The following is a 27,262-nucleotide window of genomic DNA, read 5'->3' on the forward strand; positions in this document are numbered from 1 at the left end:
TTTTCGCTGCATGCTGTGGGAGACAAGCGGCCGCCCCGTGTGAAAACGTGACGTCACCAGCGCCAACTGTCTCAACTCTCATTGCGGGGATCGAACACTCGGGTGAAAGAACGACGGGGACTTGTTGAGGGTTCAACTTCTACACATTCCTCTCACAGCAATAATACGTGAACTGATATCTGCCGATTACCCATAGACACAACCCATTTATTTTCTCGTCGGATCTTGTCAGTGGGGTGCGATTCCGATTCGGTGGTAGATTCTGCCAAGCACTGCTCTTGCTAGGGCCAGTGTTAGCGAAATTTCTTCACGTTGAGCACGAGAGCTCACCTACCCGTCCGCGCGTATCTGGAATAGCCTCTTACGCTAGCGAATAGGCTGGGAAAAATTTCCGATTGAACATCCAGATACATCTTGATCATTCCTTTAGACTATCACTATAAATTTTAAATGTATTAGATTTCGTACATATGCATATTGATAAGGTTGCAAGTGCACATAGTTTAATGGCACGGTCAATTCCTAGTTTGGAAGCTTGTGTTAGTTTTAACTCCAGCATGATGTAGAAGATGTATCAATAATGTTATTATAATTTCAATAAATCGAAAACACCCTATTTAGGGTTCCTAATAAGGTTCAAAATAAATGTCAATTACAATAGTTTTATCGATAGTCACGATTATCGATTGTCGCTCCCCACTAAGGCGGCCTATTCTGTCGTAATTTAGGAATATACAAAGTAATGAAACGAATACTACTATGAGAGAGTAAGCGTTGCCAAAAATCGTACACAGCCCCATACGATAAAGCATGTCCGGAATGGGGTCGTTGAACTATGATTTTTTATTCAGGGCTGCTCTAGCTCAGTACTAAATGTATTCATGGATGTGATTATTTTTAGGGGTGGGCGCAACGTCGTTTTCGTTCCGCGACGATAGGACCGTTTTTTGTTCCTTCGATTTCAAATTAGTTAAAGACGTTACATAAATAAACTTTGAATAATAAGTAAAGTGTATGATGAGGGCATTTATCGGAGCGTTCCAGCAATATTTACAGTAATGCATCGCCATATTCAGAGCCCAATGACGGCGCGTGTGACCGGAACTAAACTGCTTAAAACCTATAATTTGAGTAATGTATTTTTTGCAATAAAATCAATGAACGAGGTCAATAAAACGTATAAGCACGGGTCGGACGTCACCAGACGTGTGCGTAAAATGACCGGTATGGAGTCCGCCTACCCGACGCCGCGCCGCTGTGTTGTCAGGACATCATGAAAAACGGAAAATTCAAATGAATATGCAATTTCGAAAAGGGCACATCTCGGAAAATGTAAAATGTTCAGGAAATGAAAAAATACTGATTATTTTCTAAAACAGTGTAAAATTTTAAATATTAACCTTTGAGATATATTTTAGTGTTCATTAGCAATTGAAAATTACTGGAATTATTATAAAATGGGTGTAGGTAAGGCTCAAAATTACATGTAACTACATATACAACTACACCCGTTGTAACTATACCTGAGACCTTAGAACTTATGTCTCAAGTTGGGTGGCGCATTTACGTTGTAGATGTCTATGGTCTCCAGTAACCTCTTAACACCAGGTGGGCTGTGAGCTCGTCTACCCATCTAAGCAATAAAAAAAAATGTATATGAAAAAAAACGTATTTGACAAAATATGCGACATGTGCCCTTTTCGAAATTGCATATTCAAATAGTTTAAGAATAAGAGCACGCTGAAGGTCTCAACTAGGACGCGTGTCGCGGTTTCGTACGCGCTTCATTTTCAATCTACAATAAATAAAGACACAATATACTATTTTTACTCACAATCACGTTAGCCACGCTGTCACCCAGAAAATTATTATACAATTAAAACCGTTTTATGAAAATATATGGGTTTTTTAATTATTAGTTGAATTATGGATGAATGAATGGTAAATTATATAATACTAGCGACCCGCCCTCGCTTCGCTTCGGAAACTGTAATTTATTATAGATTTCTCCACTATTTAATATGTTATTATACATATAATACTTCCACTTCAATCACTCTATCTATTAAGAAAAACCACATCAAAATCCGTTGCGTAGTTTTAAAGATTTAAGCATACACAGGGATATACGGACAGAGAAGCGACTTTGTTTTATACTATGTAGTGATTATAATATCTCGCACTGCACTAAAATTCGCATGTCAAATAATGACAAAGCATACACGCTGCTTTTAACTTATGTAATAACTCATTTTCACTATGCTTAGCGAATAAATGATTTCTTTCTTTGTTTCTTTCTATGTTTTATTTAATTTTGAAATTGATAAAAATATCAATTTAAATGTAACAAAATGTTATCTAAGCTTACTCTAGAATTTACTGACATAAATGAAGTTAAATAGGTATAGATCCGTCTCTGCTATGTTCGACAATGTATATAATTTTAATAATTCGTGATACCCGTTTTTAACACGAGACAAGTTATTTTTGAAAACAATTATATTATTTCGTATGTATACTAGTATGGAGGCATGCATGAAGCTATTTGCATGTCTAAGCCTTTGGCATGATCTACAGCTTCAATCTATTGAGGGATTTAATAAAATAATGTGCCGTTAGATTCGTCTCAGTTGTAGAGAATTCTATTCGTTTATTTGAGTTGACCACATTACACCCCCGTGTTCATGTTCTACTTGACTTGACAACTAACAGGGGAACGGTGGTGTGCGGAGGTCGGGAAACACGATCAATGGCTGTTGAAAAGAATAGAAGTGAATCAGTCAGGTGTAATACCTGACAACACCGGGTCGGCGTCAGTCGATAAATGAAAAATGTCTAAAAATATGACATGCCGTCATTAGATTGGGTCGGCTTAGATCAGACTCGGCGGCGACGGCCACGGTCAAATTACAATTTAATACGCCGCACCTTTTAGGATCGACTAGAATAACTTGACAAAGTTAATTCAAAGAACAATATTATCAATGAAAATCTTAGTTGACTTCCACGGTGAAGGAATAACATCGTGTAATAAAAATCAAACCTGCAAAATTATAATTTGCGTAGTTACTGGTGGTAGCACCTCTTGTGAGTCCACACGGGTAGGTACCACCACCCTGCCTATTTCTGCCGTGAAGCAGTAATGCATTTCGATTCGATGGGTGGGGCAGCCGTTGTAACTATACTTGAGACCTTAGAACTTATATCTCAAGGTGGGTGGCGCATTTACGTTGTAGATGTCTATGGGCTCCAGTAACCACTTAACAACAGGTGGGCTGTGAGCTCGTCCACTCATCTAAGCAAAAAATATATATAAAAAAGTTACATACATAATTCAATATGAAAGCTTTATTGTAACGAAGCCAGTAGATTCTACAATTTAGGTTAAGAAGAAGGTGATGATGAACTGGCTCGTGACGTATGGCCCATGGTCAAAACTGAGCGGTACGTGCTCAAATTCGACGCTATATCTGTAGTTGTGTTGGCGTCGCGGCGTCGATGAGAAAGCAAGGGTCCTTTGGTCACGATGTTGCCGAAGAACTATTTTTATTGCTTAGATTGATGGACGAGCTCACAGCCTACCTAGTGTTAAGTGGTTACTGGAGCCCATAGACATCTACGACGTAAATGCGCCACCCTCCTTGAGATATAAGTTCTAAGGTCTCAAGTATAGTTACAACGGCTGCCCCACCCATCGAATCGAAATGCATTACTGCTTCACGTGCTTAATGTGTATAGGTACTTTATAAAATTAGGATTAGAAGCAGACTAACCGAGCTGCAGTTAATTAACATTTAGTATATTTTGGATTGACGAAATTCTATTATATATGCCAATAACTAAAAACTATTTTAGTTTAAAAAAAAAAGAAAAAAGAAACCAATGATATCATAACTTAATTCCCGTAAAAACCGCGCGTCTAGGGGTTAAACCCTTAATTAAAATACGTTCACGCACAACCCTTTCACTTCACGCTTCTTAATATTAACCCTTTAAGGGCGGTCGAATTTAATAATTGTGTTTTGACATTATTGAACTTTTATCATTTGAGGGTTTCATCAAATAACAAGTAAGTCTGCGTTTTATCGCTTAGATGGGTGGACGACTTCACGGCCCTCCTGGTGTTAAGTGTTTACTGGAGCCCATAGACATCCACAACGTAAATGGCACCAGGCACCTTGCGACATGAACACTCGTGCTGTGCACACAGACTGCTTTGAGCAGCAGATCTTAAATACTATGACCAAAGGATCCAACATATATTTATATTCGAATTAAACGTTTTCTTAATGTAACTTTTGCTGACGGTACGGCGTGTTGCAGGAGGCGGCTACTGTTATCCTGAACAATGCTGACTTCATCTCCTTTGCCATTTTTCCACTCGACAATTAAATTCTGTATAGTAGAGCTGGTATGGTATGGATACTAGTGGGAGAAGTAAGTTGTCACTGTCTATATTTACTGTCAACTGTACAAATTCAAACCGCATTGAATACATTTATTGAAGTCTTAAAGTTAACAAAAACACGCTTTCGTTTCATACATTCAAAACGAAAAAAAAACCACACCCCACCTTTCCTTTATCGTCCTATATTAAAAGCTTCTTATTTGAATTGAACTTTTTTCGTGCAAGACAAAAAGCTCGGGCCGGGAGCGAACTTTAATCGACGCATAAAAAAACACCAAACAATATCTCTGGCGCATGTGCTACCATATTGGAATTTTGAATTTTAATCGGATGCGAAAAAAATAGACGCAATGTGCGCACGCGCCCCGCCATCTGTCGGGGGAAGCGGAGACGAAAAAAAAGGTTTTTTTCTCACTCATCAAACACCCGAAGGAGAGATAAACAGAAAAAATAGTAACATAAGCATAATATTAGTAGACGAATAATAAAAACAGCCGCAAAAACCGTACGAATTGAGGTTAAACAGAGGATGTTTAGGGACCGGGCTGTAGGGCTGCCGCACTGCACACATTGAGACCATCTTGCTACGTTCTAACCTTTTCATGAGTAAAGAAGGTTCTTAGGCTTGTTAGTTCCTCATTTATGTGTTATTTAGTAAGGAGTTTAGACATATACTTGATAACATGATTTTATGGGTTTCAGTTCGGAAATTTAAATTTATTAAGGGCTTAAAATTGAAAAAGTGCACCGATAGTTTTTTATTATCGTTATATTGTGAAATATAACGTGAAGTCTGATATTGACGACGCGTGCAGACAGATGAAACATTCTACGAAAAAACGCAAATTAATTAAGGTCATAATCAAAAGGAATCATTTTTTCGATTTTTGTCCGATTTTCCATGTATGACAGCCCTAACATTAGGATGCAACACGAGACATCTGGTACCAGACTTGGATATTCCGTATTTGTTTACATAATACATTAATATAAAAATATAAAGTTATTAGATCCATTTATTAGTTTATAGTGAACACTTAGTCAGTCTTTTTAACCATTATGGTCATGGCTGGTCGCGGTTCGCCTGGTGTAGTAGTGCGGCCTGACACTGTGTCTTGAGTGATGGTAGTGAAGAGCGTCACTGGCACATTTATTCCCGTGGGTGATGTAAAAGGCGACTGAGTTGTTCCTTGAAGAATGGGCACCAGTATGCTTAGTGCGAGTTGTTTCACGTTCTCGATAGCGTGAAAGTTAACTCAACTTTGTATGCAGTTGCAACAGCGCCCCTAGCGGCAATCGTAGGCAAACGTTTCAACTCCATACAAATTTAAGTTAACTTTTACGCTTTCGAGAACGTTAAAGAACATGCACTAAGCGCATTGTCCTCTGAGTGTGCTGCCATCTCCAGCTGGCGTTTACTGGTGGTAGGACCTCTAGTAAAACCGCACAGGTATGCCGTGCTTCGTGCATTGTGATCCGATTTGGTGTGGGACAGACTCGTTAGATGAGACTATCGACAGTTTGGCTCTCAAGATGGTATGTTATGTGTTACGACATTCACATAGTCATATCTGTGGGCTCCGGTAACCTTTTAATATTAGATACGTTGCAAGTTCGCTTACACATAAGCAATAAAATATGGTATGCGTCTCTAACCATAAAAAATAGAACACGTGACTGCTTCTCTTAAGATACAGAGGAGATGGTGGTGACTGAGCGTGAGAATTAAGAACATAATGATGGATGGTGGCTTGAATATGGACGTCTTAATTCTGACACACGACACAATGTGGCCTATGAGATATGTTTTTGCCACAGTACCGCTGTGGCGGTAGCCATCATGCAACGCAAGATATTTGACAGATGCCTGAATCTCGCTTACGACATTTTCAAGATAAAGCGCATATATAGAAGTTACGAACAACAACATTCGGATCGTCGGTTTACCGAGCAATATCACCCGCTCGATGGAAGATTTTCCTTTCGTCGTTAAGCCCCAAACCGCTAAGAATGAGAGGTGGCGCGCGAGTCGCAGCGGAGCGCGGCCTGTATAGGTAGCATTCGTGTATCAAAACAACATTTGCATTTTAGCCACTTAAATTGTTTGTTTATTTGTGTGACTCAACCTCGGGATAAACTTCTTATTATTACCGTCAGTCAGTATTTGACCGACTTCAAAAAAGAGGAAGGCACGTAGTAATTCGGTCCGTTTATTCCCTCGCATTGAACGTTTCTGTTCCCCGTCCGTTTTCACGCAGATAAGAGATGTAATTACCTAATTTGTGGTCGGCTCGCTTTGTGGAATTAAGCCGTGCGATGTTACATTATAATATTGATCTTCTTTTATGAGCAAAGTTTTTTAAAGTACTCTCTATCTGGGTAAATTTACTTTTACGACTGCAAAGTTACATCGTAATAGTGTTTAAGTGATGCTTATTAGTGGGCCCTTATTTGACGACCTGCGAGTGACCGAAGCGGCCGCTATTGCTTACTGTAGGTAGGACCTCTTGTGAGTCCGTGCGGGTAGGTACCACCGCCCTGCCTATTTCTGCCGTGAAGCAGTAATGGGTTTCGGTTTGAAGGGTGGGGCAGCCGTTGTACCTATACTGAGACCTTAGAACTTATATCTCAAGGTAGGTGGCGCATTTATGTTATGCGCAATTAACATCAGGTGGGCTGTGAGATCGCCCACCCATCTAAGCAATAAAAAAAATTAAAAAAAAACTATCTGTGCTGGCAAATAGTGATTGTTTGAGCAGGAACGCCAGGTTCCAGAGTACTATATCACCTACGCGACAAACTCAAAAAATACATAAGATATTTAAATTAATAAAATAATCAATTTTCAGAACCACACTTCCCTATGTCCTCGACAGACGGCAGGTGTGTTGCCAGTTTAAAAAAAATCCCTCTTATTTGAATACATCAAAAAAAAAACGCCCCGACTTGGAGTCTTTTGAGCACGAGCCCTATTGTAGGTTTTTTGTTTAATTTTAGTACATTAGAGTCATTGTTTTTCATTATACTGAGTTTATAAGAGGCCGATATAATATTAACAGCTGAGGACTGCACATAGACTTTATCTGTGGGTTCGCCTGCATTACAATTAGGAAATTGATTTGGTTAAATGTCACGGTAACCTTGATATCTTTGAACCTAGGCTTAGGGGATTTGTCAAATGTGTGAAGGATATTTAACAATGGCTAGTTATCAATATTTGTAATTTCAATTGTGTTTTCAATAGCCAAAGATAGACATACCATTTAGATTGCAATCCAGATTAGATCTAGATACTACTTGTACGATTTAGTTAATATGTACTGTAACGATTGTAATGTGTTTTGTGCATCAATAACTAAATAAAAAATAAAAAATTATACTTACCTCGTTGGTCGGATCTGAGCGACATCGCTCTTAATGAGAACGCGCCTTATCATAGCGATTTATAAATACTATAACTTAACAAAATCATTGAATTGAAGAGAAAACAAAACACTTCTTTACGCATAAAGGAATCTTATTTCTATACTAGTGACCCGCCCTCGCTTCGCTTAGGGAACTGTAATTTATTATTGATAACAGTATTTCTCCACTATTTAATGGATGTTATTATACATATAAACCTTCCTCTTCAATCACTCTATCTATTAAAAAAAACCGCATCAAAACCCGTTGCGTAGTTTTAAAGATTTAAGCATACATAGGCATATACGGACAGAGAAGCGACTTTGTTTTATAGGTAGGTACTATGTAGTGATAAACTGCTGACTGAAGCTGTCGCATGAATATGAAAATGAGTTTATTGGAATGATTATGTTCTGGGCTCCAAACCCAGTATATAATATATTATATGTGATGTTCGATCTAGGGTAATACCGCCGTCCCCTCTTACCTCACGACTATATCGAGTGCTCACTGTTGTCCAGGGTACTACTGTAGGTCTTAATCCTCCATCTCACACGTCTCAAAGTTGATGTGTCATACGATTTGTGATGCCAGTGGGCTTCAGTAGCCGCATAATCCTGAGTTCTGTACTATTTAGGGAAATATAAAGAGCAGTTGGTGTTGATGACCAGACGACAGGTAAGTGTCTGCGGTTTCCGCGACCCATCACTACTATGTCATAACATCTCTCTAGATGGTTGCAAACATCCTAATTCTAACAGCACCACGCCCTGCCTAGTGTATCGCAATCACGCGTTCTGACCTGAAGAGTAACAGAGCTTAGAGAGCTTAGTGAGCTTGGAGCTGTGACATTATACTTCATTATGATGTCTCAAAGAGGTCAGCAACATCTATGATGCGTTATTTATGGGCACCAATAACCTCTTAAAATCAAGAGACCATAAGCACACCTGACCACCGTGTGTAGCTAATAATGTACTAAAGTTGACTTGTTGTGAAGAATACAGTTCAAAAGACAGGAAGCAATTATTTTAGTTGGCATTTTTCAACAAAGTATTACACCGGCCGACAAATGAAAATTTTTTGAAAGTTGTTTGTATTTGAGCCACTAATATCACCAATTTATACTATTTTAAACACAAAAACACCTACATATTTGCCCTATCACATCAGATTTTTTTAAAAGAAGGAAAAAGCATTTTTTTCAAAATTTAAAGAAAAAATCAATAATCGTATTACAAAAACATATATTTCAACATTTACAAAGAAAACATTGAGTCTAAACAATGCTACAGGACTATTTAGAGCGACATATTTTACGTTTTGCGACAAAATTACGTCTGGGTGTAGTTTTTTGTGAGTATCTTCAGTAATATCACGTGTCAGTGACCAGCAGTAATCAGCCATCATATTCACATTCCATCGACCTTGGTACCTTGTCTCCATAGTTTTTATGTCCTGATGAAACCTTTCTCCCTGCTCTTCACTGTAATCACCAAGATTATCAGGAAAAAAGTCCACATGTGAATCTAGAAAGTGGAGTTTTATGCTCATATTACACCCCAATTTTTGATACTTATCCAATAAGTTTACAACCTTATTTTTATAGTTGGGATGTTTATTATTTCCTAGAAAATTGTTGACAACATCTTTGAACGCCAGCCAAGCATCTGATTCAGTGTTATTCATTGTGGCATCAAAGATCTGATTTCCGGTCCATCGAACACTCCTTCTTTAATTTTTGCATCAGATAATCTTGGAAATTTTTTACACAGCTATTCAAAACTAGCATTGTTTTTATCCAATGCTTTAACGAACTGTTTCATCATACCGAGTTTGATATGAAGCGGAGGTAGTAACATTTTTTCAGGACTAATAAAATTTTTTCGTATAACGTTTTTTGTTCCTACTTTGAGATTTTTACGAGGATTCCATTGTTTTTGTACGTAGTGCTTGTCTCGTGCTCTACTGTCCCAATCGCACAAGAAGCGTGGAAATTTTGTATATAAGTAAAAAAAAAAAAAAATATATATAAGTAAAACGTAAGATTTTTTTTTAAATAAACACTAATTTCAGTAAAAAGTTTATAAACAGAGTAACTGTAGAGGTTTATTTGCATGTAACCTGTTTCGAATGGGTGTGTCGTTGTTGCAACTAATATATTTCCTCAAGAGAGGTCGCACGATTCGAGAAAAGAGCGCCAAAATCTAAAATTTAATTTATTTTAATCAAAAAATTTAAAATAGCCAATGTCTTAACTTTTTTAAAAACCTGATGTGATACGATAAAATGAGATATAATTTCGTGATCAGCACTACCAAATTAGTGGAAAAAAATAATCAGAACTTGAACAAGGAAAATGATGTCGGCCGGTGTTATTCATGTTATCAATAACTTTTAATCTAATAGGTTGAGGAAAAAGTCTTTTCGCATTATAGTATGCATGAACTTGTAATAAAATCTCTTTGGCTATACTATTCGTATCTGGCTGGTTTTGGTATAATTAAAAGTTTAAATTTTAAAGAATTTTAATTTTTATAATTTTATTATATTTATTATAAGAATGTGAAAGTTTGTATGTTTGTTACCTACTTAAAAATTGCATCTAAATAGATACAATTTCACATAAAGGTAGTTTGAAGTCGAATGAACACGTATGAGACTTGTTGTACCTAATGATAAATGCCAGGGCTCGAGCATGCTCACTGAGTTTCTCGCCGGATCTTCTCAGTGGGTCGCGTTTCTGATCCGGTGGTAGATTCTGCGAAGCACTGCTCTTGCTAGGGTCAGTGTTAGCATCACTCCGGTTTGAGCCCCGTGAGCTCACCTACATGTTAGGGCGAGGCTGAAATGCCTTCTCAACGCTAACAGCATAGGTAGGAAAAGGGCCCGGGCAACGCCGGGTATATCTGCTATGGCAAATACGTACAAACGGATCTACAAATCGTCTGGTAGTTTACGAATCAGGGAGTACATAAAGTAACTCTTTATTGAGAGAAAATGTCGGGAAAAATCCTTTCATTCTTTTTGAATTACAAACTTTACTGTGGTTAAAACTACAAGGCAATATTATGGAGCGCCCATGGAGGCACCGTGCGTTCCCACGGGGCTACTAGTCGACTTGAAGAATAAAAATGTACCTAATTTCACACCTTCGCGGAAGGTCCCAGGTTTTATGTTGTATTATAAAGTAATGGTGGATGCGTGATGCTTTTAAAAACTAGTTTTAAGTTCACGCGACGACATCTAGTTGTTATTTTAGAGCTTTGTCACGCCATCTGTGATTGATTGACGAATGATGGATTTTTATTTCAATTATGTTTTTTTTTATATAATTTTTAATCTGGATTTTATATTTAATTTAAAAAAATAAGTGAATCCGAATTGAATACTTAAAATTAGTGCTGGAACAAATGGTGGCGACAGTAATTTGTTAAGCTTACAGTTGAAGCACGCCATCTACTGTGTACCTGCGATAGTTTTTAAGCTCTCGCTAAATAAAATGTCATAGCGCCATCTGTTGCGTGCGTTGCAACGTTTTCGTAGAACTTTAATACCAAAGTTTTTGTGGTCGGGTACAATATTTTGTTGTCAGATGGGGCCACCTATGTGTAGCAAGCAAATTATTTTCGACAAAGAAATCGTCGGTAGAGATTCACACATAGCTTACAGTAATGGCAGATTTTCACAGGGTTAATAGCTGTTGCCAGTGCTGGCGCCGAATACTGCCTCATACGATTTACACGTAGTCAGTATTTCGTCAGTAGTCGAGGATAATTCTTATGGTGTACACGTTCGTAGAGACAGTGCGGAAAAATGAATTCTTGATATAACAGTAAAAAATCAGAGTCAATAATTTGTTGAGAAAATATACCTTTGTGATGATGCAAGAACTAACCGGTATGTTATCTAAAAAGAAGCGAAATTGAGTATGAAAATGACTGAGATCAAGCTGAAGGGTCAGCTCTGTGGTTAACCCACTTGAGAATTGAAATTAGTTGGGGAATAAATTAATTGGGGAATACAAACTCGCTTTGAGAATGACGCCAAAAGACGCCAAACAACTAGAATTCAAAATCTTTTTCCGTTATGCGTCTTTACAGTAAATGTAACTATACATAAGTTGCTAGAGACGATAATGTACTATTTTTTCGTCTGTTCGTCAATCGGTTCTTCTTTTGTCTGTTTACTAGGTATTGACGAGTTTTAGCGCTTTAGCCGGTCACCGTCCTCGTCGAACCCGTCGCTTGCGACGAAGGGCTCGATAAGCGAATTAACCCATAGACACAGCCCACTGTGTTTCTCGCCGGATCTTCTCAGTGGGTCACGTTTCCGATCCGGTGGTAGATTCTGCGAAGCACTGCTCTTGCTAGGGTCAGTGTTAGCAACACTCCGGTTTGAGCCCCGTGAGCTCACCTACATGTTAGGGCGAAGCTGAAATAGCCTATCAGCATAGATAAGAAAAACAAAAGCGCTTTATTGTTATCAGTTGGCCGCCAGGTCAGATATTTAAAAAAAAAAAACTTTAAGTATCATTTGGGTTTGGTTTGGTTTAAAAAAAAGTCAATAACAAAATGAAAGCAGAAATTAATACATTAAAAAATTTTAAACTTGATGCGTCAGTGATTATTATTTAATTTCGGTGATCGGGTAAACTAATAAAAGTTGAACACGCACAATATAACTACCTATTAATGCAAAAGTAAGTAACCGTAAGTTGTTAGCATTGTTCAACTCGCTAGTTACGGCTAGTTATGGTGCCAGCAAAGGAACAATAAATGTTTAATACTATAAATGCGAAATTCTATTGACTTGTTTGTTATCATTTCACGAAGTAGCAGAGTATTGTGATAAAATGATATAATTTTTTTTTCAAGCGGTAGTTTACGACCCCAAATGAAGATCCTAAAAAAACTCACACGTATCAAGATTTTAATTTTGACGCCAGTAAAACCGTCGTCTTTAAAAGTCCAAAATCTAAGCAACAACATTAACAAAAATGGAATCATAATTTTCGATCCTCTCGCAGTTAACAGCTTGTTAGTATTATTTTATTTCTGTTGAACAATCTCAAACGGCCATAAATCGACGGGAATCTAATAAACAACTCCTTGGCGCCATCTGTCGACGAAGGGACGCAATAACGGGCAATAAATCAAAAGTGCAACAACAGAGGGCGCTGAAAGTTTGGTAATAAATCTTTGACGAAGTCGGCGCGAAAGATTGTATTTATGACATGAATGTAATCGCGGAACGGCAGCAGGTGTGACTTGAAAAGTTACGTTATTACTGAGTTTCTTATTGGCAAAGTTTTTAGGATTTTAAGGCGATGAAACACAGAGCTATTTGTAAAGGGTGTCTTCATTTTTTTTTCTACGAACAGTGTTGCGTTTCAGATGTGTAATATGAGTTTGACCTATTTTCGTACGAGAAATGATTCATGTCCACATTCTCCGGTCACCGTCCTCGTCGAATCCGTCGCTTGCGATGAAATGCTCAACGAGCGAATTAACCCATAGACACAGCTCACTGAGTTTCTCGCCGGATATTCTCAGTGGGTCGTGTTTCCGATCTAGTGGTAGATTCTGCGAAGCACTTCTCTTGCTAGGGTCAGTGTTAGCATCAATACGGTTGGAGCCCCCTGAGCTCACCTACTAGTTAAGGTTACGCTGAAATAGCCTCTCAAGGCTATCAGCTTAGGTAGGGAAAAAAAGTCCAGATTCTAGATTAGATTTTTCCAACCACCAACCAACCAACGATCATCTTTTTCTTTACCGTTTAATTTTAGTCATACCCATACCCTTACAATGTAACGATAGGAAATTATAAAAACCCAGGGAGGCATACTCCACCATGTGGTAGATTTAATGGGCCATTTCAGCGCCACACGACGCGACGCGACACAGAAACTCACTGCCTCGTGTTGATACCATGCGGTCTCACTTACAGTAGATTTATTAGCTATTAAAGTAATTGGTTTTTGCTTGTGACTTCACTCGTGTTTTGTACGACTCGAGTATTATCAACAAATATTGTGTAAACCTAGCGTAGTCGATAGATATTGAGTCGTCCGATTTCAAACAATATCGTAATTGTTTTTTGAATTATCCGGACATTGGATTTTGCGGGATTTTCAACTTCTTACGCTAAAATTACAGTACAGACTGTTAGAGCATTTATAAATGAATATTTGCCCCTCCTGACTGAGCCCTTTGTTGAATTAAATGAAAGTATAGCAGTTTTATAACACGTAGTTTTAATTGAGAGCGTTCTATCAATTACCCGGAAACGGAATCACAGACTTACATAGATTATCTTAATGTATAAACTAGAGATATACTCATCACACCAATAGACTATAAAGTAGGGTTCAACTTTCTAATTTCAACACTCTCACCAAATTTGAACCCTCTAACTTAAATACATAGATATCATTAGAACATATAAAACAATCTGAACTTAAAACACAATTAAGTCATCAAACTGACCAAAGCTTATATTAAGTTTAATACAGTATTAACAAACTATTTCAATTTCTTAATACCAAGCTTACTCCTAAGATACTGAAACTTATCCCTAGGCAGAGCTTTAGTGAATATATCAGCATATTGTTCTTTAGTACAAACATAATTTAAATCTATATGTTTTTCATTATATTTTTCTTTAATAAAATTATATTTAACATCAATGTGCTTACAGCGTTTGTGATAGTCCACATTTTTAATTAAACAGATTGCACTTTGATTGTCCATATTTAAGCATATAGAATCTTGATTAAATTCACCAATATCTAATAACATTCTCTTTAACCACAAAGCTTCTTTTGTCGCAGAGCAAGCAGCCATAAATTCTGCCTCTGTGGTGGATAAAGCAACACTTTGCTGACGTTGTGTTGCCCATGTTATGGCGGCTCCATTTTTAATGAACACATACCCAGTTAATGATTTTCGGGTGGCACTATCTTTAGCAAAATCAGCATCACTATAAGCTTCAATTTTATTTTGCTGAGATGATGTGTAACAAATGCCATAGTCCTTAGTTTCTTTTAAATATTTCATTATTTTCTTGACTACATTCCAGTGAGTGTGATCAAAACAATTAAGATATCTGCTTACCAGACTAACTCCATACATGATGTCAGGTCTGCTTACCACAGCCAGATGCATTAGTGATCCAACTGCCTCTCGGTATGGAATATTCTTGTCCACATACTCAGTGCTTTTCTCCAGAATGGTGTGTGGACTTACTGGGATATTATTGCAGTTCGCATCTTGCATGTTATATTTATACAATAGTCTCTCAATATATTTTGACTGATGAATAAAGACATATTTTTCAGATTTTTCAATTTGTAATCCTACAAAATTATTTGAATCACACTGTTTTATTTCAAAATTTTGCTTTAATTCTTGCATTACTGTATTTAATGAATCCTTTGACTTAGAAAGTATAAGCCCATCATCAACATACAATAATAAATAAACTTTGTTCTGGTTTACTTTTCCAATATACAAACACCTATCTGCATGACTATTGTTGAAACCAAATTTCTTCAGTGAGGCGTCAAACTTTTGGTTCCAACACCGTGGTGCTTGTTTAAGGCCATAAAGAGAACGATTGAGTTTACATACCATATTTGCATTAGTATCCAAACCTTCAGGCGGTAACATATATATGTCTTCTTTGACATCACCATATAAGAATGCAGTTTTGACATCAAACTGAATTATATTCAAATTATGTTGTGCTGCTTCTGAAAGTAAAACTCTAACTGAATCATACCTCACTGTAGGAGAATATATCTCTTTATAATCAATGCCTTGTTTCTGGCTACAGCCTTTAGCACATAGCCTTGACTTAAAACATGGACCCGATGGGTCATCTTTTATTCTGAAGACCCATTTACAGCCAATCACTCGCACTCCTTCAGGTTTCATAATTAATTGCCAAGTTTTATTCTTTGCATGTGCTTGTAGTTCTTCCTCAATTGATTGTTTCCATTTTGCAGCATTAGCATTCTCAATAGATATAGCTTCATCATATGTTTCTGGGATATTTTCCTGTCCTACAATTTCTTTTCTACACATATAGGTATTTCCTTGCATTTGACACAGTCTTGCTTTAGATCTTGTAGTTACATTTGACATTACTTCCTGGTGATCTATATTTATCTCTGGTTCATACAAAGATCCTTCATCTGAGTAAAAATCATCACTGGATTCATTCTTAATACCTTCAATGCTTTCAGATAAATTTTGTAAAGTTGTGTCACTTTCAGTCACAGAAGTATCTTCACAGGTATTTGGGACTGATGCTGATAAAGGTACCACAGCATAATTTCTTTTTACTGAGCTTTCTAGAAAAATCACATCTCTGCTTATAATGATTTTTCTTGTTTTGGGATCTAAAAGCCTGTATCCTTTGGTTTGTTCACCATATCCAATGAATATCAATTTATTTGTCTTTGAGTCCCACTTCTTAGCTTTTTCTTTAGGAACATGTACCATCACTTCACAGCCAAAAATTTTCATATGTGTGATATCTGGCTTTTTACCACTCCACATTTCTTCCGGTGTTAAAAAGGCTAAAGCTCTTGTTGGACATCTATTGGTGATGTAAGCTGCAGTTGATACAGCTTCTGCCCAATAATGCTTCTGAAGTTTTGCATTTAAAAGCATACATCTGGCTCTTTCTAACAATGTGCGGTTCATTCTTTCTGCTAAACCATTTTGTTGTGGCGAGTACGGAGTGGAGGTTTGATGTATAATTCCAGATTTCTTAAGAAAACCTTGAAATTCATTGCTCAAGTACTCAGCCCCATTATCTGTGCGGAGAGTTTTTATTGTCAAATCAAGTTGATTTTCAACTAATACTTTAAATTCTTGAAATTTTTGGAATACTTCAGATCTTCTTTTTAAAACATATACAAATACTTTCCTCGTAAAATCATCGATGAATGTAAGAAAGTAGCGAGCTCCTCCCATAGACAGTGTCTCCATTGGACCACAGACATCAGAGTGAATAAGTTCTAGCTTTGCTTGTGCTCTGGAACCTTCTGAAGGGAATGGAAATCTTGTCTGCTTCCCTTCCAAACATGAGATACATATCACTTTGTCTGTATTTTCTAATTTGACTCCTGCACTTTCTGATAGTTTATTTAAATCTTCAAAATTTAAATGTGCCATTCTCTGATGCCATAAATAAGAATCATTCTCTGTTGAAGCTGATGTGTATGCTGGAACACTGTGTGTAACTAGCCTGTACATATTATTTATCATTTTAGCAGCTGCAACTTGCTTGTTTGTTTTATTTAAGATTTTACATCCTTGTTTGTCAAATTGTACTTGACAACCACTATTTATTATTTGACTTACAGAGAGAAGGTTAGTAGCCAACTCAGGAACATAGAGAACATTCTGCACCTTGATAGTTTCTAACTGGCCTTGCATATTGACAACATTAAGATTTACCTTTCCACAAGCTTTTACAACTAACTTTTTGTCATTAGCTACTTTTATTGTGGAAATTGGAGGTGTAATTTCATCATATAGCCAGTCACGATTCATTGTCATATGCATTGACGCTCCAGAATCAATGTACCAACTATTGTCGTTGTTCATTGTTGCAGATAACACGGCGACATAACCAGAATCTGTGTTCTCATTAGACTTCTGTTCCTTTTTCTTAGTTCGGCAATTTTTACTTATGTGCCCATATTTATTACACACATAGCACCTTGGACCTTTACCAGTTTTAGTTTTATCTTGAGTTTGTTTGACAAATTGATTCCCCTTGCTTCTGACATACAATGCACTGGACTCTGAGTTTCTCACATCTTGTAGAAGCTTAGTCTTCACTGAATCAGCCGTTATTGTCAGACCTGAACTTTCTAGTGCCATGATCATTGGTTGATATATATCTGGTAATCCAGCAAGTAATAAAGTCCCGAGCCATTCATCATCGACTTTAAAACCAATGTTCCTTAACTTATGGGCAGCGGTCATAATCTTGTTAACATAATCTTCTATGTTCAGACAATTTTCAAGCGTGGTATTGATAAGATCTCTCAACAGACCCACTCGGCGTGTCAAACCCGTGTCATCGAAAGCTTTGGCTAAATTATTCCAAACTTCCTTGGCTGTTTTGGCTTCTTGTATATGTACATAATTGATTGGATTTACTAATAAGATAATTTTTGACTTAGCTTTTGTATCAAGTTTGGGATCAATTGTTTCATTGTCTTTCGCGGTGACACAACTCCATAATTCTTCGTGTTCGAGATATGTTTGCACTGCAAATCTCCACGTAGGATAGTTTTCCCTTCCAGTCAGCTTTTCAATCAGTGCCATCGTATTATTTGACGACATTTTTGCTGATTAAGAAAACACGTGCAGAGTTTTGAGGTTATACTGAACTAGTGTTTTGTATTGATATTTGAAATTTTACACTTTTCACTATTACTACTTTACTTTTAATAAATATAGGTGGCCTGGGCCCATAACCTGTTGAATTAAATGAAAGTATAGCAGTTTTATAACACGTAGTTTTAATTGAGAGCGTTCTATCAATTACCCGGAAACGGAATCACAGACTTACATAGATTATCTTAATGTATAAACTAGAGATATACTCATCACACCAATAGACTATAAAGTAGGGTTCAACTTTCTAATTTCAACACCCTTGCTCGCCCACCTATCCTGGTGAAACTGGAAAGGCCTCTGGGCCATCAGTAAACACTCACTCATAAAATAATATTATTTGAAACGTTTGGTCTAGATTTGATTTTTTAAGTTTTAATTAGTGTATTTTTTTACTCTCTATATATCATTTACGCTATCTACTTTTGATCGTTCGGGGTCAAGGGACAAGACGCCCCGTGTACTCGAGTGATATAATTTAGCCGGCGCCGGAATCCTTCGAGTAAGCACTAATAAGATACCCGTTGAGTTAATTTACAGATAATCGAAATCCGATACAGTGAATGTATCTTCGAATAAGACAATAATGATTGAGTACAGACTCCCGTCTCGCAGGAGCTCTACACAGATACAAGCCCGTCTAAGTTTGACACAAACAAATCGTAAGTCCTTAGCCATCTGCGTTGTGTTACCTACAGACCGTTACCTATCCTATATACGAATTATCGTGAAATATTTTGTGTTTTAAATCAGGGGTGCGAATGTTGATAAATAAATCGGATATATTTTGTGCCATTTATTTTATTAGTATTCAGTAGCAGTTTGACATTTGTAGAATATAGTCATTTTTTCATTGATGCTGACTTTTAATTTTATTACGTCATTCTTTGATGAAGAAGGTGATGAAAGTAGGTTAACGCTTGGCACGTCTGTTGGGAAGTGGTTGCCATCACTAATTGACTTCTGTGTTCTGTAGTTTAATTAACGAGGCCCCAGTGTCTTGGCATTGAGTGTTGATGCGAAGATACGGGAGCTCCATGGGAAAACATATTTGAAAATACGTGTTTAATACGATTGAAAAAAATGCCACACACATTTATAAAAGTGAAATTATTACTACATTGTGTGCCCTCGCGGGTAGGTTACACGATCCCGCAGCGAAGTGACCACACGTCGCCCCCGCGTCGCACCACCCTGGTGCCATACTTGTTAAGGTGTCTACGAGGGTCGTTGAGCGCCTCTTTGATGCAGAGGCAGTGTCTCTTCACACTACGGGAGCGACTTCAACCTGTATTTTATTTGAATTGTTTGCCATTCGAGATCTGGGTGTAACTGAGACTTGTTTTGAACTCGTATGTGTATTTTCTGTGACCCTCTACAAATTATTAGTTCTGTATCTGTTTAAGTGCCCCTTCAGCGCTAACCGCAGAAAGAGGATCTCCTAAACGGTCTGCGCCACAGATGTATTCCTTAATTTTTATTTCAGAAGTGCGTACGTAAAATATTTATAAAGTGTATATTTGAGAATAAGACGCCGCGATGAAGGCCGTAGAATTACGAGGAACGATCAAAGGAAGATAAGTTGCGTAAAGGGAGTCGAGCTTGGGTTGGTTTTGTTAAGTCACCGTTCCGATAAACGTGTACCTACATCAAATATTGTACTTTGGTTTTGTAATTAACTATACTAATATATAAATCTACAGTGGTTTTTACGGATGTTCCGTTATAACTACTGAACCATGCATCCGATTGACTTGAAACTTGGTATCCTTGGTATATTGTAGAAAATACATGTAATTAATGGATAGGCTAATATTTATATGAATCTTGGACTCCCTAATAATAATGACAATAAATAATAATGTTAATTTTAAATGCCCAGCGAAGCTGACGAGTACGGCTAGTATTATACAAACTTAAATTGTCACTTGTTATTTAAAAGAAAAGAAGGCCGCAATCTATATCTATACTAATATTATAAAGAGGAAAGATTTGTTTGTTTGTTTGTTTCGAATAGGCTCCGAAACTACTGGACCGATTTGAAAAATTCTTTTTCCATTAGAAGCCGACATTATCCCTGATGAACATAGGCTACTTTTTTTATTATTTTTTTTTTTTGGTTTCATGTGTGTTTTAATGTTTCCGAAGGGAAGCGAGGGCGGGTCGCTAGTTATTAATATAAGAACAGAAAACAAAATATAAGGTCAGCTTGTTTCGCCGGCTAATCTCAGAAGCGTGTCATCTCCTGGAAGCGGTCAGAATCAGATTGTGAACCTACTCCTTCATCTGTCATGCTTAGTAGCTGCTAACTACATATATACAAATAAATTTGACTGATGTGTTAATTTGAAATGATTGAAGTCGTCGTGGCCTAAAGGATAAGACGTCTGGTGCATACGTGTTGAGCGATGCACCGGTGTTCGAATCCCAGGCGGGTATCAATTTTTCTAATGAAATACGTACTCAACAAATGTTCACGATTGACTTCCACAGTGAAGGAAATAACATCGTGTAATAAAAATTAAACTAGCAAAATTATAATTTGCGTAATTACTGGTGGTAGGACCTCTTGTGAGTCCGCGCGGGTAGGTACCACCGCCCTGCCTATTTCTGCCGTGAAGCAGTAATGCATTTCGGTTTGAAGGGTAGGGCAGCCTTTGTAATTTGCGTTGTAAATGTCTATGGTCTCCAGTAACCACTTAACACTAGGTGGGCTGTGTTAACTAAATGTAATAAAAGTCTCAGTCGCATAGTTCCAAATACAATAAGCTGTGAGCTGGGAAGCGTAACTTAAGCTTTGACAGAGCGCTCCTTGCTTGGATCTCGCACGACGGATGTGCGACACATTTACCAATATATCACGATTAATTATCAAATTCATATAAAATAGTTATTGACGAGATTCGAAATACAATAATTATTACTATAGGATGTCAGTAGACAATTCCCTTTCTATTTTTTTGTTCACTCACTAAGAAAATGTGAGCAACTAAGAAAAGTAATTTTTCACTTTTTTGCCGTGTGGATAATATTTCCAATATTTATCCAAAGTGATATTTGTGTTTAAATGAACTCAAACAAGATGTGGTTTTACAATTCGGTTGTGTTTGTTGGAATATACTACTTATTTGAAACGATACAGTTTTAGATTGGTCTCGTAATAAATTTCATTAAAATCGATTCGGTGGTTTGGCTTTAGAAATAAAGTTGTCATCTGAGTAAACGAAGTTGATAATCTTATTGAATTATCTTTGCAGCAAATGCGTCTCTATATCGACCGATTGCGGTAAAACTTTGTGTACAGCGATGTTGTTCTATATTACCATCAACATTAATTTCCCTCTTTTTTTTAAATTGTTGAATGTTTTTTTGTTACTTTTTATTTGCATTTTTTTGTTTTTTTTCTTAGTTTTAATATTTATCTATATTGTTATTTTATTATTTAATTAATAAAAGTCAGCCTATGACGACTTCACAACCGCTCTTAAGCAAGTTTTGTTTACAATCAAAAGGGTGAATTTCATAATGTATTATTTTTTTTCTACTTAAGTTCAATGTTAATATGTATATATTTTATCCACTTATGTTAACCTAATAAACAAAAAATAAAATAAAAAATATATATACGGCAAGTGAGTACCACAGGCTGTAAATGATTACATGACTGAATATACTTATTTACTCACAGTTGAACGTGGTCAGGTTTTGTTCAACAATAAAACTTTCTTGTTATTTCGATTTATAGCTATTTTTTTTATTTTGAAATAATTTTAATCACGATCCATTCTAAATTGAAAAGTTATTTTTAGAATCCTGAAAATAACGTATCGTGACAGCTAACGGGAACGCACAAAAAACTACGTGAAACGAAAGAGTGCTCTACAACCGTTTGAGAGTATTTCCAGTACATTAATCGCTAATTGGCAGGGAGTGGCGGGGGCGACCCGAGTCGGCTCGTATCGCTCGTCTTGGTTTTCATAACCGCGCGGATTTTATGGAAATGACATTAATTAAGCGGGTTAATTATTTGGAAAATTATTTATGAAGATTGCCTTGGAAAATGGCCATTGAAAGTATTTGGCTGCGTTCGTTTTGAATTTACGCTGAGGTTTTTTTTCATGATTGAAAGATTACTGGTGGCCCGGATGCCTTTCCAGTGTTCCAGTTCCAGTAACTATACTGAGACCTTAGAACTTATATCTCGAGGTGGGTGGCGCATTTACGTTGTAGATGTCTATGGGCTCCAGTAACCACTTAACACCAGGTGGGCTGTGAGCTCGTCCGTCCATCTAAGCAATAAAAAAAAAAAGTTTCACCCGGACAGGTGGGCGAGTAAAGGCTTAGCCAGAAGGGGTGGGATTTGCTAATAGCTGCCCGAGCGCCTTCGAAGGAGACCTAACAACTCAAGAACAACTGCTTCGCGAATGGATCTACTACCGGATCGGAATCGCGACCCGCTGAGAAGATCCGGCGAGAAACTCAGCGGGCTGATGCATGGGTTAGGTTGCACGTCGACCTCTTTGTCGAGTTCCTAAGCCTACTCCTAGTGTTAGAGCTGAAGACCTCTAATGCAAAGGTTATTGGATCTGATGGATCCATAAGGACGTGTTTAGGGCGGCGACGGTGACTGGCTCCTCCATGATCATGATTCGGGGAGTAGTCAGCGGCGGCAACGATAAGGCGATTACAATGTTACTACTGTTAATATGCTTGGTGGTACCTAGCTCTGTGAGCTTACAACACGTCCTACCGCCAGTAATTACGCAAATTAATATTTTGCAATTTCAATGATTCACTTCTGAGAAATTCACAAGCATTGGCTGCTCAGAAACAGACGCAGAAACGTTTCCGACCCTCAATTTAAATAACACAATTAGAAGTTTAGAACAAATTAAAATTCGCGAAGACTCACAATTATTTAAATTCTCAAGCGGCTCAACGGTAATTAAACGTTACGAGTCCAGGTTCGGTTCCCGGTCGGGGCGTCTTCAATTTGTTTTATTCCTTAACTTTTTAATTGTAAATGAATACTAATTTTTTAAAGTCTTGGAATAGGACTACTTTTGGGGAGAGGAGAAGCTTGGAAGGGAGTAGATCTTATCATTTTCTTAATTGTCATCAGGTGCGTTTTCATGGGGTTTCATATGAATCGCGTTCCTCAGCGGTGCTCGATGGTTTGACAAAAAGTGTATTTGTTCTGTAACCAATTTTTACTATTCGAGCTGGGCAAAGTCTATCTAGCTGGTACTCAATAGCTCGGTAGGTAAATGAGTGAGTGAACCAAACAAACAATATAGAAAGTGAAGCTAAATAAAATGGGCAGCATCAATTGCAGTAGATGCGGAGGGTTCCATGATTTATGTAGACGGAATTAAAATGTTTGTACCGCTGGAAGGGGGTGATATACGGTGACGAGCGAAGCGTGCAGCGACTTGCAGATAGTCGATACTAGTCGACTTTATTTTGTATCGATAATGAGGATATCGCTTCGTTTTAAAAGTAACTAATTTATTGTACAGATTATTTTCCTGAAGACGCTTATAACATATTTACTCTACAAAACGAAATAATATAATACTATATTCTGATGTCTACGCGGTTTTCATGATATTAATTTCTATTCAGGTAATAAATAATAAATAAAATCCAATGCAACTGAGACTTCGATCACAAGTTTCAAAGTGATCATCGGTATTTGAGTTATATTTTTGCTTCCTTGAAGCAAAGCCGTCTGCCATTACCAGACTGCCGTCACTCATCAGCAGAGCTAGGTGAGCACTAAAGGGCTACTTACCGTCCAGAGCTCTTTGTAACCTCGATCGAAGAAGGATCTGTTACAGCACGCGGGAAAAGGCTTTCATTTAAGGGGCAGGCGGTGCGTGGTAGGTACTTTATTATCTGCTCTGGTGGTGGATGGAGAGGTGGTAAAAAGATATAACGGGACATAACGACATAAAAGACAAAAATCATCGTTATTTTCGGTGGTACAAATTCTGTACGCCGCCTCTCATGCAACATGATTACACCATTAGCAGCGCCATTTTAAAAATAAAAACGCTAGGTGTTAATCCAGGGACTACTTTATAAATTGTTCGGATTTACTTCACTCCGCGTTTTAAGCATAATCCAGACTTACCCTTCGTAATAAATAAATTTCGGAAAAGCTATGCAGCTTTGGACTCGAGGAACTTAATTCAATTGTAAGTTTAACGAATGGCATTTTATTTGGTAGCTTAAAATAAACATGAAATGTTTTTTTTAAATTATAGTAAATTTTAATTAAAACTAGCTGACCCGGCAAACTTCGTAGTGCCTGAATCGACAAATAAAAGACCTAAACTTTTGTATAAAATATACCTAAAACAAACAAAAGGAATCCGTCCGACGGGGGCACATCACAGGAAAAACAAAATTGTTATTTTTATTGAATTCCCAGCATTTTCGTATTTATGTACCTTTTAAACCTTCTCTGGACTTCCACAAATCATTCAAGATCAAAATTAGCCAAATCGGTCCAGCCGTTCTCGAGTTTTAGCGAGACTAACGAACAGCAATTCATTTTTATATACTTATAGAGATAAGCGTCGTACATTATATAATATACATTATAATCTAAGTGTAAAAACGTAGTTACATACACACAGACATCCTCTTGAACCGATTTTTGTTTAATTTTGACGAAGTCGTATCGAGAAGTAACCGGAAACACACCTTATATATTTATACAAGCAGGCAGAACAATATTTAAAAAAAAGCTATCATAAAAACACTCACCCTCTCGCAAGGCGCCGATGCGTGGAGCTGCCTCGCCTGTCCTCTACCTAGGGCCTCGCGTTTCCTCTGTGCGCTGAACAGCCTCAACTCCTTCCTCTCTTCATCAGATAAAGCATGGCAGTACCGAACCTGAAATTGCGTAAACACATTTTGGCATATTCGTTTTGTGCATTTATCTGAAAATTGTGGTCATTGTAGTGAAAGTAGTAGTCAGTGTAGTGTTCCTTGGGGGAAGCCTATGTTCAGAAGTGGACATCTATGGGCTGATGATGATGACGACTTTCACAGGGTTTTAACTCAATTTGATATAAATTACTTGAGCATATAGAAGACGTATGAACAAGTAAGAATCATATAAAGACAGGATTAAGCAAATATATTGAGGTCAGTACCTACCTACGCAACATTATTTTGTGGGACGATAATGGCCAACTAACTAATTTACACTTGAGTTAATTAGATATATTTACTCAGCAAGTCATATACCCGGCACGACAGACAGCGATCCAGAAGTGCCCAATGACCATTCAAAACAGATACTTAACTGTGATTACTTGTGAACACACATCTATTTCTGTAATCCACGGTTCAGAGGTGCCCAATGGTTGGGCATTCAAAACAGATAGTTAACTGTGATTACTTGTAAACACACATCTCTTTCTGTAACAGACTGTCGAGAAACTTATGAAGAATTTTTTAGCTTACTTTAAGAATTTAAGCCTAAGCCTAAACACAATTTAAACATTTCCACAAAGCAATAATTTATAACTCAATTATATCGAAGATTAGTTTTTGTGGTATTAACTGCTCGATTGTGAGCTACATCTGGGAACATTATTCCTTACCTCATTATCTTGAGGTGGAAGTTGTTGAAGTAGTTGCTTGAGGCGGTACCTCTCACCTACGCTGTTCACGTACGGGACCTTGTCTTCTGGAAGCGCTGAGAAGTAAAGATGGACCTGAAATGGGATCAAGCCATTATTATTGTTCTTTAGGAATTCTTATCGCACCTTGTTACTCTCACTGGTGGTAGGACCTCTTGTGAGTCCGTGCGGGTAGGTACCACCACCCTGCCTATTTCGGCCGTGAAGCAGTATAGCGTTTCAGTTTGAAGGGTGGGGCAGCCGTTGTGATTATACTTGAGACCTTAGAACTTATATTTCAAGGTGGGTGACGCATTTACATTGTAGATGTTTATGGGCTCCAATAACCACTTAACACCAGGTGGGCTGTGAGCCCATCCACCCATCTAAGCAATTTTTTTTTTATCATACTGATATTTTATTGACATTGGTAAAATTGTTATAAAGTTTCCGTTGTCATGCAAATTAATCTTTGAGACCTATCTCTGATTGAATTAAATTTGATGCTCAATGAAATTAGAGTATGTGTTAGCAGGTGTACGAGTCTCTGAGCACAGCGAGAGATCTTCTCATAAGGCTAACAGATCACGTAGAGCCATAATAATTGCCGCCATGTTTCATCTCTTAACGGCATAACGTTATTAATACCTGGGTTTATTAAAAAGGACAGTGTCCGCCAGATACGCGGATTATTACACGAGGGGAGAATGTAAGTAAAAATAATAGTTATATCTACGATACGCAGGAAACTAGAAGCTTGTGTTAATAACAATGTCGGCCATTTTGTTATAATGAAATATGACAACCGGCTCATGGATTTTTCGCATCTAATCGACTACATATATGACGAATTTATTAAAGATTTAATTGAAGCACTTTACAGTTAATATTGTCTGGGTTTTTTTAAATGATTTACAAGAGCTTATCATGATATGGTAAACAGTCGACGTTGCCCTAAATGAGTCATTTCGGATCCTCTCGATCTACCAATGGTACTTTTAGGTACCTCAAGCACCGGTCACCGTTCTCGTCGAACCCGTTGCGAACCCTGCTAGGGCTAATATTAGCAACGCCTCCAGGTTTGAGCCCCGAGAGTTCTCCTACACGTTAGGGTTACGCTGACATAGCCTCTATCAGCTTAGGTAGGAAAAAAGTGGTATATTCGGCTGCTCTTAAAGGGAAAACCTTAATAGTTTTGCATTTTATTTGGTTTTCACGGCTCGTCGATGAAAGTATGATGTAACGTTCAAAGTTTTAGAGGACAGTATTCTTGCTCGGCTCTTGAGGCCACAAAGACAAGATTGGACCATAAAAGTTTTTTAGTAATCAATTAATTTGGTAAATAAATCTTGCTTCACGGAGTACTCTCCACACTGACTGTCCTGCTCGCG

At 37.5% G+C, this 27,262-nt stretch overlaps 1 protein-coding gene across 9 annotated transcripts in view; it reads right to left on the reverse strand.

Moving 5' to 3' along the window:
• The window catches only part of esn (espinas), a 366,713-nt gene that overhangs the window by 66,680 nt on the left and 272,771 nt on the right, over positions 1-27,262 (reverse strand). For all 9 annotated transcript variants that reach the window (XM_089735177.1, XM_089735176.1, XM_089735174.1 and 6 more), the window contains 2 exons: positions 25,854-25,967; positions 25,009-25,137 (listed from right to left, as the gene is read on the reverse strand). In XM_089735177.1, coding sequence (XP_089591303.1) covers positions 25,009-25,137; positions 25,854-25,967 — 243 coding nt within the window. The remainder of the gene's footprint in view (positions 1-25,008; positions 25,138-25,853; positions 25,968-27,262) is intronic.

Source organism: Bombyx mandarina, chromosome 19 (assembly GCF_030267445.1).
Source record: "Bombyx mandarina strain Sakado chromosome 19, ASM3026744v2".
NCBI classification, from domain to species: domain Eukaryota; kingdom Metazoa; phylum Arthropoda; class Insecta; order Lepidoptera; family Bombycidae; genus Bombyx; species Bombyx mandarina.